The following is an 18,056-nucleotide window of genomic DNA, read 5'->3' on the forward strand; positions in this document are numbered from 1 at the left end:
CATATGAAATTGGTAGGGAAAAGAAACAAGCTGAAAACTGTCAGAACTATGAGAAGCCAAAATGGATTGACTAAGTCACAAGACAGACAAAACCAGTGGCTCTTTCAGTTAAATTTTCTGCAGATTTTGTTATTTGCTTTTACTGTTGCCATGCTGCCACTATTTGGATTTTACTCTAAGTCTTAGAATCTAGTATTTTTCTGGAAAATCCAACTCATGCTGTTACGGCATTTAGAATATTCTTTCTCTTAAAGGCTAAAGTTTCTATCCTTCTGGCTTGCAAAAAACCAAACTGTAGGGGTTCTAGAAGGAAACAGAACTAAGCTCTAAGGATTCACTTCTATTTTATTTTTATTTTAAATCTATTATTGTGATCTATCATTAGGAGTTCACTGACATCTGTGAGAAGTGAGTTAATGTACCAAACTACAAAATGATGCACTTACACATAACAATGTGTAAAGTATGTTAAACCATTTTACTACTGTATGCAAATAAAATGTTGCCATTGATGCTACTAGAGAGGAAAAATCAGCTTTTAAAATTAGCAGAAAGTAAAAGTTGATTGATACAGCTTGCAACACCACAGGCAACACATACTAAAGCTGTTAACTATAGGAAAATTGAAGAAACTCAAATGCTTTAAAAAATTACTGAAGACACAAAGTCTGCAAGTAACAAAGAAATACTTGAGAAGCATTTGGATGCTCTCAGAAAGTTCTGGCGAGTAGATAAAGTTTGTACTAGTTACTTTCTAGTGTTTGAATAAAATAAAAACACTTCCAAGTATACTGTTGTGCATACATCGTAAACCCTCAAAAATAATGCAGAGGGTATTATTTCAATAAAAGCATGGTTATCTGAAATCAAATACAGTAAAAAGAAATTTAAGGAATGCAAATTTCATGTGTGTGCTATCAAAACATCTCTCCTCAGTCCAATAACCATTGTTGAGATACATCTAATCAAGCAGGACTTCCTAGTTTTTTAAACCACAATCACCTCAGCATCATAACCATACTATACACAAAATATCTGTGCTTGTTCAGGAGAATGAATGTGATTTTTTTTTCTGAACTACTCCATTAGGAAGGTGTTTATTAGTTGATAATATAAGTTCTCTTGTAACCCAGTTTTACAGATGTCAGTATTTATTGGACTATGATACCTTGCTCTCTATCATCAAAAAGAATACCACTATAAAAATATTTAATTTCTCTGTTGTCTATAAACCCAAGCCCCTTTTAAAAAGATCTATAAATACTTGATGCTTTGGACTCACAGTGGCTTAGTTTAAAGGTAATGTTTGACTGAACAGTATACCCAGGAAACATAAGAATACAGGAAAGAGAACAGTAGAAAAATATTTTCCACATAAAATAAATATACAGGGTGAACAACAGGAAGCAGTGATTAATGATTTCTGATTAGATTAATAATAATACACGTGTTAGCTGAATGTTAGAATGTACAGTGGATAACAATACAGTTATTGTATTTATTTAAAAAAATCTTAGCTGAATGTTCAGCTCCAATAAATGAAAGCAAGAAGGTATAACTTTGTGCAAGAACTGAAAGATATATTTGAAATTAACTTGGAAAGCTGGAATTTTACTTCTGGTAATAGAATGTAAAACATACATTGTTATGAATGCCTTAAAGAAAAGACAAGCATACCTATATCAATTTCCCTAGACTAAGCCATAAAGGTAATTCAGCTTCTGAGCCACGAGCTTCTATGCATGAAGAGCTAAATAAAAACAGGCTAAATAAAAATTGACTTTAATCTCTGATACATTTCCCTTAAATGGTCTGATAAGGAATGCTTATGGGAAAGAGATTTCATAATAAATTGTACTTTAAAGTGGCAAGTGTTTAGTGCCAGACTTAAAACTGTGCAAATATATTTGGCATAATATTTGGGTTGGATATTACTTTATTTCTTCCTAACAATCTTTGTCTGATGTCCATGCGCTGCTAGTCAGGTCTGTGTATGATCCAGAACTGATGTATAATATGAGCATTTAAATATTATGGTTTTTCCTGCCCTGGAAAACATCTAGGAGCAGGATGACAGAGGCAATCCAGGCCTTCCTTTGCAAGTCTGAGCCTTACAACAGGTCCAGCTGAAGGGCAGGATGTTAGCTATTATCTTCCAGCCAAGACTAGTCATTAACTGTGCTTTTCTTCAGTTCAAAGGTGATTTAAGTCTCTTGATAAGTGGTTGTCGTCAAACCACCCGTCTCAGCTGGAAGATAGGACTGTTAGCATCTGTGATTTGTAGTTACTCTTCTTCTTACTGGAACAAAGAAAGAGTACTCCCACAGCTCCTGCTGATCACAGCCAAGACTAAGCAACTAAGAGCATGACCTTCCACCTGAAATTTATGTCTGATAAATCCCAGACCCTTGAATTCAAGCCCAGAACAAACTCCGAACATGAACATACAAAAGCACTTTGCGATATTCAAGTCACACAAATAGAAAAGGTGCATGACCCTCAAATTAAGAAAAGGAAGGAAGAAAAATGGTCTGTAGCATACATGCAGTCTACAGCCTTTGCCAAAAAGGACTACAAGTGTTCATCCAATTAGATGTGTCTGATAGAGGTGGTAGAATTGGTGTAACTACACAGAAAAAGTATATTATTGACTGCAATTTACTGCTGATTTAAAGGACAAAAGAAATTAAGAAAGCTGGAGAAAGAGCAATGTTACCCTAATCGTGCAAATTGTAATATTCAGTCCTTTAGTTATCTCTTAATAAATCCTGCTAGAATTCTTCAATACACTAGGATAACTATGATAAAAATACATAGAGACATATATCAAATGTTGAAATTAGATACTAAGCATGTTCTGTAAATGTGGAAGAAATCTTACTTCAAAAATACAAGTTCACTTTTTAAATTGTGCACTGAAAGTTTTAAGTCAAGTCATTTTTATATTTAGCATTTCTTTTTTCCCCCAAAACCCTAGCTTCTGAGGGCTACAAAACACAAGTCTATCTCAGTTTCCATTAAAATTAATCAAGCAAAATATACAGACATTTTTATTTCAAGAATGTGGAATAAAGCTTGACATTGCACAACCAAAGACTACCCTAAAATTAAAAAGTAAGGCTACAAAGAGAGAAGAATAGACCAAAGCTCATGATTGCTGCATGCTAGAGAGTGGCCATAATGAAGTAAATAGGCTAGGTTGTGGAATAATTTAATAAATTTGTTACATCTTTTTCTACAATGATTATTATAATCAGCAGATTCCAATGAGACAAAAATGTTCCGGCACCATCACACTTGGCTTTCAAAATCACTGTTTCTATTAGAAAATTTTGCAGTTTTCTGGTTTAGGTAAGTATGAATAAGTAAGTTATAGTGGCTCATGAGTTTCCATTTTTCAACAAAAATTTCCTGTATTTTGTTAGATAAACATCTCCATTCTGAAAATTTCTATATCCTATTCAGTATTGCTAGTACATTTGATGGTATGCAGACCTGAGACCATATACATTTTTCACAGTGCAATTGTCAAAGTCTGGCTAGCTCCGTGATCTCTGCATTTTATTTATTTAGGATGCTGGGATTTTGGAAAGACAGTAAAATACTTTACTGAGATCTGTGTACCCTGAACTGAGGGATGAACAAAGATCCTCAGAACTACTTTGTATGAATAGTACACCAGTAGGACTATGTGAACAATGCTTCTATTTCTAGGGGACCTAACTGGACATCACAAGATTTCAAGAGTGTAAAAAGATCAGCCTGGTTTTTGTCTTAAAAGACAGGACGGTAAGTAATGCAAGTTCCTGAGCAAATAGGTAAAGCTTCACCTAGGAAGGTGTATTGGGACAGCTGCTTTTAAGGATTTAATAACAAAGCCATTGTTATTATTAAGATATAACAACATGGTGATCTTTTCTGCAGTCAGTGAGATACTTCCACTTCCCTCCTCTTCCTACTCTCCTCTGTCTTACTGCTAGCCTCAACTAAGATAATGCATAACCAACTTTTCTACTACAGCACAGTGTTTTTCATGTAACAGCTACCTATTAGGCATAATTATCCAGTGCCTTGTAGTTGCCATCCTTCATCAGTATCTTTACAGATTCTCACAGCAGAGCTTAAGATTGGTATGAATTGACTATGAATGGGAGCATGCTTGTGCACGCACATGTGTGTACGCATGTGCAAAACATGGGTTAAAGGAAAGGTATGCACTAACTGCTACATGATGCCATAGGTGTGATTTCATTCAAATATAATCAGGGAACAAACTGATGTAAAGATAAAGTTAACAAAATGCCGCCAAACATACCTAGGTAAGGAAAATAAGGGAACTACACAAGACATACGGTGGAGTTAAACAAAATAATTAAGCAAATAATAAAGAAAAGTAGCATCTACTCCTAAGAGTTATATAATGCATGTTCAAAATCACTTTGTCATTGCGAATCAAGTAGAAGACAAGAGAAGTGATAATGATTAGACAACTGGCATAATTTCTCCAGAAACAATTTCACAGAAACAATTCTAGTTAGGCCATTGTGGCATATGTTTTCGTGCATACATGTGATTTTGAGTGTGAGTGAATGAAATCTGTAAGTAAATGAGATTGAGTGGCTAAAATAAACTTGCTGGGAGATTTTGTAAATATCTGTCACCTTTTCATACCATATAATCCTGCAATGATTTTTGTAACAAGAACTTCCTATGTGATCATAACTGGAGATAATCTCATGCTTCCATATTATGCCCAGCACAAGATAGTTAAGACCATATATTTTACCATGAATATGTATTTAGTGCTGTAACTACTTCTGGAAGTGAAAGTAAAATAATTTCAGATTAAAGTGATACCTGTGTTTGAAGTAAAGTTTGAAGTTGTGTTTTCCATATCCCAGTTGTGTCCAAGGCCACAAAATATGCTTAGTACACTATACCAAACTGTTCATTCAATTGATTTTTAGGGGGTAATAACTCTAGAGATGTCTTGTGTGATATGCTACTGTTCTACCTATGAGCTTTGTGAAATTACACATCTTAGATATTTCATTTTAGGGTAGTATGGGAGGCTAGCGACATCAGTCAAATAAAAATTAATTTCAAAGAAATGTACTGATTTCCATTTTTTTCCTAAAATTTTCTGTTCAAGGTATTTTTTCATATGCATATTCACACATTCTTTCACTACCAGCATAGCCCTTTGTGGTCACTGTGTCACTGCTTTCAAATACTTCTGAGCTTTCACAGGATCCTCAGGAAGAACAGATGCTGAAGGAAAATACTTCAATCAACTTAGAGGCAAACCATTATGGTCATATTAATTCTTCGCAGGGAGAGGAAATAAACACCAAACTGAACTTATTCATAAACTCCAATGATATAGTAATGAAAACAAACAGCAAAATTTGAAATTCAAACTCTTACAGCTTTTCTTCAGCTTGTGGGTTAATAACTCAATTAAGACAGTTAAGCAGAGTCTGTCCATATCATATCTCACTTTATTATTACTACCTTCTGCAAATTTATGACAATTTCTAGGTAAATATTTTTCCACGTTGACTGATACCTAACTTCAGTGATGTCAACCTGTTATCTAGCAAACTTTTATTTTTTACAGCAGAGAAGTTGAACAAAAGTTGCATTAGAATTTCAACTTTTCCATGTAAGTGAAAGTAAGGCTTTATGAACTGGAAATATTAGTAAGTAGTCATCTTCATTTCACACTTTACCTCTGTTTCTGCTGCATGGGCTGTTGTCTCATAGCCATATATTGCATGTCCTCTTGTAGTCGATTAAGAGGAGAGTCTGGCTTGACACGAATCCCATAGTAATGATATTTGGAGTTCCCTCTTTATGAAAAAGCAAGAATTAAAAGAACAGTAACACTAGTTTTATGCATCTACATTACATTTACTTTGCAATCTACATTGACTGGAAAATAATAACCCACAAATCAGGCCTGACTCTCCTGACTTACCTGTTTTACATGGGTGTCATTTTACCACCTTTGGGAAATTAATTCACTCTCTTAAACAAATATTATCCAGCATTTTAACTTGTAATCCACTTGAGTAAGAAAAATAAAATGCAAATAAATACAACTTATCTAGTTATGGAGAAACACAATTCTTAGTAATTTCCAAACAACAAGCTACATTTTATTTGTACTAATAAAAATCTGCAGTGTATTTATCAAAATGTAAACACATATACAGTCAAAAACAGGAGAAGTAAAAGTATAGTGGCATCTGGAAAAGCATAAAACTTTAACATTAAGAGACACAACTGACAGAAAATCACTGTAATATTTAAATACAGGTTTTATTTATTTTTTAACTAGCAGACAAGTTTCTTACTAATATTATTACTTGTATTTTCTATTATAGTTCAGGATTTCATTGACACAGACCTAGTTCCAAGTCTTCTGGTCCGTAATCCCATGAAGATTGACCGTATGAGTTTTCCAAAGGAGGCAGCATTGACTGGATCCAACTTGTGCTCCTGACAATGTCGTAAGTAATGGTTGTAAAGGGTGCTTCTTGGAAGGCTCACTCCTTCTGCAGTTTCATAGTTGTCTAAAAGCCATTGAAGCTATATTACATATAAAACAGACAAAAAAATCATTATTACTTATTAAAAATATCTTAGCCATACAGCATTAAGTTAGGGCAGTTTTGAAACCACTCTTCAGGTCTATTAAACAATTCCTTCTACAGAGATTGCTTAAATGCTAGCTATACTATAGCACTTTAGGATATTCAGAATTACCAGGAAATAGCAGAACTCATTGCACTTGTGACCTCAGATAAGTGTCCACTTCTTAAAATATTTTTGATTCAGTACCACACACCAATACTTGATAAAGGTACCTACGCTTTGGAGACAAACTGTTAGTACTGCAAATAAATAAAGTAATCATGAATGTACTTCACATAAATTGCAGAAAACAGACTCCTTGGACTAACAATAGTTAGTTAATGTATTTGTAAACCTGGAGTATTATACTGTTTTTCTTTGCCTGATGTTAAAAAATATTATGACACTTAACTGAATAGCATATTTTTTACTCTCAGATAAATATAAGAAAAAAGCTACTGCATGTATGTCAAAGAGCAACCTAGATCACGTTGAAAAAACTGGTACGTCTATAAAGCATTAAGGGTACAATCCTATTCAGTTGTAGCCTGTTTGCCTTTGACTTCCAGGAGGAACAGAATGAGATTCTTGGAAAAATATTAATCTTTTCATGTAATTGTAGTAGGTAATTCTAGACACATGCAAGAAAAGACTTGTTATGTAATATCATTGGACTTTGTAAGTAGTGCACACTCATGAAACACCTGTAGCTGTTGCTAATGTCTAAAAAAGTAAAAAGAACAATTTAATACTCCTAGAGTTAACATTATAGGAGAATGACAGATCAAAAATAATACAGGTTGACGACGCATTTAAAATCCGCTGTTTTAGTTTTTTTATATGCTAATATTTTCCTTATTTTTCCCCAGTGCTTGCCATGGTTTCAGTTCCCTGAAATTTTCCTTTAGATATCGCTTAAATGATTCACAAATTTAATTTTCTGTTTGAATTTTATTTCTCTGTTTTCCTAAGTATTTATACCAAAGTAGTACAGTGTGAATATTCAAGCTTGCTAGGATCAGAGATCTTACCAAAACTCTGGATTTAATTTGATTATCCAGTGAAAATGCAAACTGAGGATGTTGTGACTTCAAGACTTGCTACAAACTTACTCTGATGAGCTAGATATTCACACAAATGTGTAATATTTTTCAATTTAGTCCAGTAAAGCAGTAACTAGTATAACCAAAATACAAATTATTAAGCAACAACAAAAGATATGCATGGTCTATGTGTTATTTATTCCTTTGTATAATTATTCTGTTAGAGCAGTGCACAAATTCTGTTCCATCAATGTTCAGGGTAACTTACCATGCAAAGAACATGAATATTTTAGTGTACAATAGACATGAAATGTTTCAGTCTTGATTTTTTCGTTATCACAAAAGTGTTATGTACTAAAGTCCAGATGACAGCAGATATATTGAATTTTTAGCTGGTTTTGTCCCAGTGAGAAATTCACTAATAAAAATGCAAAAACATTACTACAAAATTTAGTCTAGAACATTCAAACACCATTTTCATATTTGCTTTTTATTGAAAACGTGCCCATAACTTTTCCATGTTTCTTAAACATAAGCTTTAGAAAAATATACAGAAGTCAGATATAAATGCTTCCAAGACATAAAATTTTTAGCTCAGTTTGCAGGTAATTTTTGCATTTCAAATAGACAAAATGAAAAAGTACAGTTCATCATCTTTATATCAGTTATTGTATCATTATTTTTAAATTATTAACATTCACAAGTACTTCCAAATTGAGCATCTATCATTTCAAAATAAAGCTGAAGAAAAAGTGTAATTGTAAACATTAACTTTTATCTGAATGCATTAAAGTTATTTCACTAATGACCTGACATAAGGCTGTCTGGGCTTAGAAACAAAGATAACTACATCTGTTGCATTTTACCTATATTTAAAATCTATTATTACATCTATATTTATATTATATACATTTATATAACATCTGTCATATATTATTAAATCTATAATATAGTCAGAACAGATACAGAACATGAAGCATTTCAGTTTTCCCCCAAAGGAAAAACTTTGTCAATCCCAAAAGACTGACAAACAAAAAATAACTATTTTCCAATTAATTTCTGTATGTAGCATTAAAGTTATTTTCCTCCAGATGGCTTCTAATCTATTATGCATCACCTTAAGTGCACTTCTTTAATGATATGAATATCTAACAAATGTTATTTCAACTATAACTTGCATTATTCAACACCAAAAAACCAAATCGGAAGATAAGTGCAATATAGGAATTTTTGCTCCTGGGTGGAGTTACTTAGTAGCGAGGGCTTGAAGTCATTACTTGCTAGATTATAGCCTGGAAGAAAAAGTGCAGTTAATATATGAATTTAAAAGAAAAATTATATTCAAACATTATAAAACTACTGCAAACAACTTTAAAAAAATATTTTTTTCTACCAACATGAAATATAATTCTAAAACTGAGCTGTTTGGGTTTGAATCCTGGCTTTTTAACTCATAGTACTGACCATACTGTATGGGTAAGATGGGTAAAGGCATGAAATATTTACACAGTTGGACCTGTTAAATTGACTGTGACTCCAGTTAAGCTGCAATGTTTATAAAACATTCAACCATCAATTAATTAAGTCAATCTCATGCAGAAATAATTCAAGAAAAAAAAAAAACCAGATGAGAAATGACAGACTCCTTAAAATGAGCACATATGAATTTAGGCCAAAAAAAAAAAATCCTAGAAAATCTCACAGAGGTATCATAGGGCAAAAATTCCAATCCCAAAACTAGTATTTTCCCACAAATTAATATAGAATCTGCAAAGTGAAAGCTAAGTAAACACACAATTTAGAATTCTATTTTAAAACTTATTAAACCCATTTATTTTAATAAATACCAAACCAAACCATTAGAAGTCAAAATCAAGAACAGCTTAAAGAGACAAAGATTAAACTGATACTTAAAATTCCTCCATAGTGTCTTACTTGAGTTTAAGACAATATACATTGCTTTAAAAATAGGTAAAATGTCCAGTGAGTTTGATCTACATTGTTAACTTCTTCCAAAATGACCAGGGCTAGGAAAGAACAATTGCCACAAAAAGATGTATAGGGATCTTTTTTGTTTGTTTCCACAGAGGCAAAGATACATCTCTATCAGAATAATTTTGAAAAAGCCTCACAGCCAAGAAAGAAATATCATGCTAAAACTTAACAGTTGGATGCAAATCTCATTATTAGGAACACATTGTGAACCGTGCATAGCACCAGGAATGAGTGGAACTCAATTTACTGGGGCACAGCTGTTTATCTTGGAATTCTTGGTTTTATACCCAGGTTCTAGACTTCATTATAGGATTAAACACAAACTGATCAACAGTTCAAGTGTTCCAACTCTTAACATAAATTTCTGACACTTTGCCAAAAAAGGGTATGGTCCCTTTAAAAATGACATTTAAATATTAATTTTGTTATTATCTGTCTAATATTATCTACTATTATTTAAAATAAAATTTTGATACTGTCTTATCTTTAAAACAATTATTTTGTAAACATCCAAGGTGGAATCTGGAAGTCCTTCTGTATAACATTTTGTATAACTTTCTGTAATACGATTTTCCTCTTTCAATTTTGGCATTTTCTAAAGAAAAAAAAAAGTTTAAATTTTCCACAAAACAATTCTAGTTTTGACTTTGACATAACCAGACCCATACAGAAAAAATCCCAAACCCAAACCTGCTAAAACATACATTTTTAATTTGATTTCTGAGGGACAGACCCTACCACCATATTCTTACACTAGGACCACAAACCAAATTTAAGTTTAATCTGTAAAACAATAAAGGAATTTGAATTTATTTAATTAGTAAAGTTGAGAAGGAAGAAAGAGGTAAGATGAATACAAACTCATCAACATAGCAAAAATACAAAATACAAAACCACAGATACCAACAGAGAAAAAAAACCAACAAAAACAACCCACATTTCAAGAAAGACTAGATTATTATTTATATAACACGCTTAAAATTAACTTTGGGCCTTTTTCCTTTATTTTAAAGTTACATATAATGGATTTATCACTATATTTAGAGATCATGTTTCTACCCAAATATCTTTTAGGTTTGTATATAGAAAGTTCTTAACTATAAGATTTGCAGAGTAAGAAGAAAGCAAAAGGCAGCTGAATAAGACATTTTTGTGTACTTCAGATTAAGATAATTCTTTCGTTTTTTTCCCCAGGTCACCATAAGGATCTTTAGGATTCTTAAGTAAGTCATTTCATAATAAACTCTCTATTCAGAATAAATGAAGAAACACCTTAAAATAATCTGCATGCTGTTTGTTCCTTCCCTTCCTCTTCACATGCCCTGAAATTAATATAGGGTACACAGATTTGCTTTGTAGACAACTTTATTTAAAATGTCAAAAGCCAGCTAATTTAGAATTATTTGAACTCTCTCATGACATTTACATTATAATCTGCAAAACAGTCAAATGTGTTAACTTGTCTTAGTACAGGTGTAGAGCATAGGAAACAGGAAACACTCTGCAATATACCATAAAGACATTTCATCTGACAAAATAAAGCCATGGGTGATGTAGTAGAAGATTACAAGCAACTAAGATGAGAAGATTAAGAGCAAAAAGTAGTAATAAAATAAAACAAACATTTAGAGGCAGGCTAAGCATGCAGAACAAGCAAGAGAGGGTGTATGTGAAGAAGAGACAACTTACATGGCTGTTGAGAAGAGAGCTTCTGTGAGTGGACAGACCATCAGACTTTTGCAGTGTCTCAATCGCCATTTCAATCTGATAATAGATGTCATTAAAAAAAGGACTCAAGACAAGATAGTAAAAAAAGCCTGATCAGAGAAGTTTTGACAGATTGCTTATAGATCAACAGAAATGCCTGCTTTATTCCTGGCTAGGGCATATGTTCTACTAAAAGGCCTCATTCCAGAGTCCCACTGAACACAAACCTCCCCAATGAGGTCAGAAAGGCATTTTGCTTTCATATATACTGCAGGATCACAGCCTCAAAGTCCATTTTACCTTCCAACCTGCTCAGGAGGTTAAATGAGTAGATTTACTGGTGAGCTGCATTGAAACAAAAAAACCCCAACTGAATAAAAATATCATTAATAAAATAACAAAATAAATAAATCCCTAAACAGAATTTTAAGAAAGGCCTCCATATGTTTTCCCTCCAACTGTATCAGGAAGAGAAATGCACAACTTGCAATAACAGTTGAATTAGAAACAAAACTTCAGCTCTTTAAAATCACAGAATCAAATAGCAAACCCAAATAATTCAATAGGTTTTCCACCATTAGCTTCACTGGGACAGGACATCACCCTTACTGCTGCCAGCACCCTTTGAATATCCCCAGCTGTCAAAGTAAATGGAAAGTCAGGAGTTATACAGACTGCAGGATCCAGCCTTTGGAAAAGCAGATTTGTTGCCAGTAGTTTTGCCATTTAAAAGGAAAAGAAAACACAGCACTACTAAAAGACAAAGTAGTAGTTCTTCAAATGCAAATGTACAAAACCACTCACATCCATTCCCATTCTTTTCTTTTTTAATATCAATGGATATTTTGATCAGTTTGATAACAACAGCATTAAAGAAAAAAAATTAGAACCTAACTGTACTTTAACTGGGGAGCTAGAAGAACAAAAACAACAATGAAAATGACAAAGACAATGGGATGCACAGTAAGAATAGGCATGCAATTAATTAGCTACATTAAATGCCCAAAATGAAAGCAATGGAAGCCACCACTTACGTTAAAAACACTTATAATTCTCCATGTAGACATTTTTTAAGGCACCCTCCCTATCCTACCTCAAATATCACAGTACTATCCATAATTTTGGTGGCATAATTTATCAATATTCAATGAATTCACTCTCTGTATAGCAGAAAATGAAAAATATTACAGCTGATACTTGAATTTACCGTACATATAAAATTAGCTTCTCCCTTTTTTACAGGGCAACTGACAAGTATTTTATCGTAATAACTGTGAGGAATCACTTGTTTCTCTCTTGCAACTGTTTAACATTAGCTATACAAGCTTTTTTATAAAAAGTACATTACTAAAAATACACAATTGCTGTGTAAGGAAACATACTTTTACATGGCAATAATGTGGTTTTTTTAATATTTGGATTAGTTCTTGCTTCAGTGGAAAATACTATCAGGTCAAAGTATTCAATCACACAGGAAATGTCAAATTTTAAATGCATGTTCACGTGATAAAAACTACAAGGTTAAAACATCACCATGGGAAGCTCAACTTACTACGTAACATAGCCATAGCATTCCCCTTCTTAACATAATGCTACAATCAAACAATGAAGACTGCAAACACATTTAAATCCTAATTCCAAATCTTAGGTTACTTGTTCCACAATGCTTATTCCACAGCAGTACTATAGCACTGAAGTTACACCTCCTGCTGCTCATTTCCCGCTACTGCACTACTCTCAATTTGTTGCTGCAACTTGTGGCCTTGTTTGTTCAGAAAACCAACCTGTAAAAAAGTAGTAGTAATTGCACTTAGAAAGAAAAGTGGCATTGCAGATGACACTCATTCCTTGCAGCCACATTGGTTTAACACCTTTTGGTGCTATGCAATGAGCAAATAAAGAAACCGTTTCTTCTTTGTCATTTGGGGGATTTTTGTTGCTGGAGTTTCTTTTAGAAGTAGATTTCACCAGTATGGCCATTGAAGACAATGAATCCACGTTCATTTTTACTGCACAGCATAAGCCAAGGAGTGTTTGTCACCACTAAAACATGTTAATTACTTCATCAAGCCAGAAAGATACGTGATCTTTATTTAAGATGAGTCTTCATCATATTCTACTAGGGCAAGCTTCTCAAGAGAAATTGTTCTCACAACTAATTATTTTGTTCGTTGTTTCTAGTCTAAAATTTGATAAAATGAACTTTCAGCTTTATCTGACACATACATATCTCTTTAATGATGGAAACCTTCCTACATAGACTATACAATCACTTCTTAACTATCTTTGAGCATAAAATATATTTGATCTGAAAACAAATTTTCTAGACATTAAATAATTAATCTTGCCCTTTCTGAAAATTTCTGGCTACTTCTTGTTTTCCTCTATTGGATTGGTGTTCCTCAGGGCTCAATTCTAGGGCCAGTTCTGTTCAATATATTTATCAATGATCCGGATGCAGGAGTTGAATGCCCCATTAGCAAGTTTGCTGATGATACCAAACTGGGAGGTGCTGTTGACTGTCTCAAGGGACAGAAGGCCTTGCAGAGGGATCTGGATAGACTGGAACACTGGGCAATCATCGGTGGCATCAAATTTAACAAGACCAAATGCTGGATTCTGCACCTGGGACAGGGCAATGCCAGGCACAAGTATAAACTGGGAGCGGAGTGGAGGGAGAGAAGCCCTGCAGAAAGGATCTGGGGGTGCTGGTTGGCAACACGCTCAACAGGAGTCAGCAGTGTGCCCTGGCAGCCAAGAGGGGAAACCCCATCCTGGGGTGCATCAAACACAGTACAACCAGCTGCTCAAAAGAGGTTGATTGCCCCACTCTGTTCAGCATTGGTGTGGCCTCACCTTGAGCACTGTGCGCAGTTCTGGGCCCCACAATTTAAGAAGCACATGAAGGTCCTTGAATGCATCCAGAGGAGGGCAACAAAGCTGGTGAAGGGGCTGGAAGGCATCTCCTGTGAGGAACGGCTAAGGACTCTGGGTTTGTCTAGTTTGGAAAGAAGGAGGCTGAGGGGCGGCCTCATTGCTCTCTACAGCTTCATGAGGAGGGGAATGGGAGAGGGGGGTGCTGACCTCTTCTCCCTGGGATCCCGTGATAAGACGCATGGGAATGGTTCAAAGCTGCACCAGGGGAGGTTTAGATCAGACATTGGGATGCATTTCTTTACCGAGAGGTAGGTCAAACACTGGAACAGCTTCCTAGAGAGGTGGTTGATGCCCCAAGCTTGTCCGTGTTTAAGAGGCATTTGGACAATGCCCTTAATAACATGCTTTAACTTCTGGTAAGTGCAGAATTGGTCAGGCAGTTGGACTAGATGACCACTGTAGGTCCCTTCCAAATGAAATATTCTGGTTTATTCTATTCTTTTATTCCAAGCTTTGGGTTTTCAAGATGATCTACATGACACAGAGTACTGTGTGTATAGGGAGTAACAGCTACCTGAGTTAAAAGTTGTTTATGTGAAGGATCTGTTCCTTCAAGCTTTTAAGTTCTAAGTTTTGGCCAGGGACTTTTATTTAGGTTCTAGAGAAACTGAACATAATTTCACCTCTATTTAAAACAGCATTTAAGCACATACACAGATTAATTACACAGGTAATGCAGTGGGTTTTATTATGAGATTTTGTGGAAGGAATATGAAAATAATTTTAACATTTAAAATTATACCACACAAATACAAAAGGAAGACTGATACCTTTGCCTTTGTAGCAATAAGCAGTGAGAGATTCCAGGCACAACTAACTACATATATATCTGATATGCTAAATGACAACAAGAATTACACATTCATGTATTTGAATATGTGATCAGTCATACATTTCTCCCATTCTTCTCTTAACAAGACTAAAACCATTATTTATTAAAACATTCTGACTGATAATTGAAATGTACACTATCGCTCCCACTGCAACTCCAACTAAACCATGTTAAATGTTACACTACTGGTAGGAATGATGATTGGTTTGTATAGTAACATAAACATGGGCGGACACTAAATTAGAGCATGATAGCTATGAAAACTACGACTGTAGACTTCTTCTTCAATTTAATTTGTTTGCCAACTAAAATACTGCCTTATTGTCTGACACAGTTGCTAATGATTAAAGGTATTTCCCCGGGGTTAAAAAATTCAACAGTTTGATCCCAGTATATGCATCTGGAATCCTACAATGTTCAGTCTTTATGTGATCTACTGATTTGGAAGTTAATAACTGTTCTTGCTAGTTTATGCCTTAGTGTTCTTAACTAACATGTTACCAGATAAACAAATTACACATAATAGTCTTAGATGTGTATAGCATAGACATAGCAAATACCTATCCCAAACCCACTTTGAAAAGAACTGCCTTCCTCTTGGGAGGAAGAAAGAAAGTACTTTTTTCATGACTGAACTAATCAAGTAATGATTCAACCTATTAACATGAAGTATTTATAGTAAGTTGTTCTGAAGAGGTCAGGACATAACGAAAACAATCTGCAGAAGTTTCTGCACTGAAGTTTTGCAATTAATCTGGATATCCTATAATTTATTTTCTTTATCTGTTTGCATCTGCAAACCACCCTTCACCAGCTGCAAACCAGGCAACTTTAGGTGGTATCTTAAAATGGCAAATGACTGTTGCATCATGTTCAAAAAAGACAGCTCCTGTCTCTATCTCCGCAGGCACCTCCCATTCACAATGCCTTTTATTCACTTCTAAAGGTTTGCCCCTTTAGGCTTTAAAGGAAGTGACATTCTAAAGGAGCTTTCAGCACATGCTCCATTATGAAGGAATTACTAATTCATCGCATCTATACAAGAAATATTAATTTGGTACAGCTAGCTAAGTCCTGGGTACTTGTGACAACTGTGCTACCTACATAAGGTATACACACATCATGAACTAACTTGAAGCTACAGGAAAACGGACTCAGGGCTTTTGAAAATGTGATGCTTTCACTCTTTTAGGATGCCACAAGCATGCATAATTTACAGTGGCTTTCAATTTTCTTTTCAGGACAGAATATTCATGTACATTGTACGGTTTTCTAAAACTTATGCCAGAGGGTTGTGTTAGGCAGACAAGCTTGCCCAGGAAAAAGAAACTTGAAAATGAAATAGTATTGACCACCCTCAGAGAACTCAGGTCTAGCCTTTACAGCCGGAAGAATTAAAAGATTTGCATTCCTCACAACAGACAAAGCTGTAGCAGCACCTGTAAATAGGTTCTATGAAATTTTGCTCAAGAGAATGAAACAGTACTATGAAGACAGATACTTTTTAAAGTCTGCTGGAATGAAAGAAATGTAAATATGCAGAAAGAGAAGAGCACAAAAAGATGTAAAATAAGCATGGTATTTTACATATGCGGACCTTAAAACCAATGCTGATAAACCTGAAAAACTTAGAAAAAAACTTTTTTTCCCTAAAACTTATTAATTTGTAAATATAACATGCAGGTTTAATATACATAACAGATACTGGTCAAAATACCTGCTGCAAATGCATACCTCCAGTAGTCTGCATGTATATAAGGCATGCACACTGACTAATGAATATAGTGTGTTCTCTCTCTAGTGATTACAAAAGAATGTATGTAGTCAACATAGGGGGAAAAAGCACACCTAACAGCTATAGGCTGGAAAAATAAAAAATGTTTGGAGTTTAGGTCAGATTACTTTCTCCTTCCCAAATTTTCAAATGACACATTGCTGCCCATGTTTATCTTCCTTGCTGGAAGTTCTCAAACATAGGTCAAACTGACTTATTCACTATCTCTCCCCTGGATCATCCAGTTATTTGTATACCTCATCTCTATTATATACCTTTTCAAAAAGATTCTAAGCCTTTTTTCTTTGTGGTTGTTTTCCCCATATTTAGTACAAACACTTCACGGAAAACAAAACAAAACAAAAGCCTTTGTCAAACTGATTATAAGGACTTCTAGAACATACGCATTCCACCTAACACTGAAAAACACATGGAAACACATCAGAGTTACACCAGAAAATCAGAACTGAGAAACTAAAAGGAAAATTTAGTTCAGATTATTATTAAAACTAAATTTGAAAACATTTATGGCAAGACAGCCTTAGAGAGAGGTAGAGTGGCCATTTTAGAACAAATGTGTATTTAATCAGAAACAGAAAAATCCAGTCCTTTAGAAAGGTGATGCCTCCATGCCACTGATAATCAGACTGTTATGACAACATTAGTGGCAAGTCATCTTGCATCCAGCTTATGCATTTTCAAATAAAAGGAATTAAAAGAAATTCTTCTCATGGATTCAAAGATACCTATTTTTAATACCCTATGACAAAAAAAAGTTGTGTTTCTCACAAGATTTTTAAATCAGTAATTGGAATGTTACATTGGAATAAACTGAGTTTCCAATAACACTATATCTTGATTTCTGATACACAAATACCAGAGTAAATATTCAATTGCCAAAACTGGAAACAACCTATGAGGTGCAACAGGGCTTTTATGCAGAAAACGCACCAAAAACCAATAACTGAAAGCTGAAGCCAGACTGTATCAGAAGAGAAACAGGAGCATAGGCAGGTGAAGCCAGAATGAAGAGAGGGTAGCTATGGCTGACCTTAGTAGGGTCATTCTCCCTTTTCCCCACATTCCTTGTCTTGTGAAAAGGGCACAGTCTCAATTCAAGACATAACAG

General features: G+C 34.4%; 1 protein-coding gene across 3 annotated transcripts in view; it reads right to left on the reverse strand.

The window, feature by feature from the left end:
- Window positions 1–18,056, reverse strand: part of RFX3 (regulatory factor X3) — a 128,770-nt gene that overhangs the window by 23,690 nt on the left and 87,024 nt on the right. For 2 of the 3 annotated variants that reach the window (XM_069776863.1, XM_069776861.1), the window contains exons 5-7: window positions 11,367–11,441; window positions 6,413–6,594; window positions 5,733–5,852 (exon numbers count right to left, since the gene is read on the reverse strand). In XM_069776863.1, coding sequence (XP_069632964.1) covers window positions 5,733–5,852; window positions 6,413–6,594; window positions 11,367–11,441 — 377 coding nt within the window. The remainder of the gene's footprint in view (window positions 1–5,732; window positions 5,853–6,412; window positions 6,595–11,366; window positions 11,442–18,056) is intronic. The other variant, XM_069776862.1, reaches the window with a different exon arrangement.

This window comes from Haliaeetus albicilla, chromosome Z, assembly GCF_947461875.1.
Source record: "Haliaeetus albicilla chromosome Z, bHalAlb1.1, whole genome shotgun sequence".
Classification (NCBI taxonomy): Eukaryota; Metazoa; Chordata; class Aves; order Accipitriformes; family Accipitridae; genus Haliaeetus; species Haliaeetus albicilla.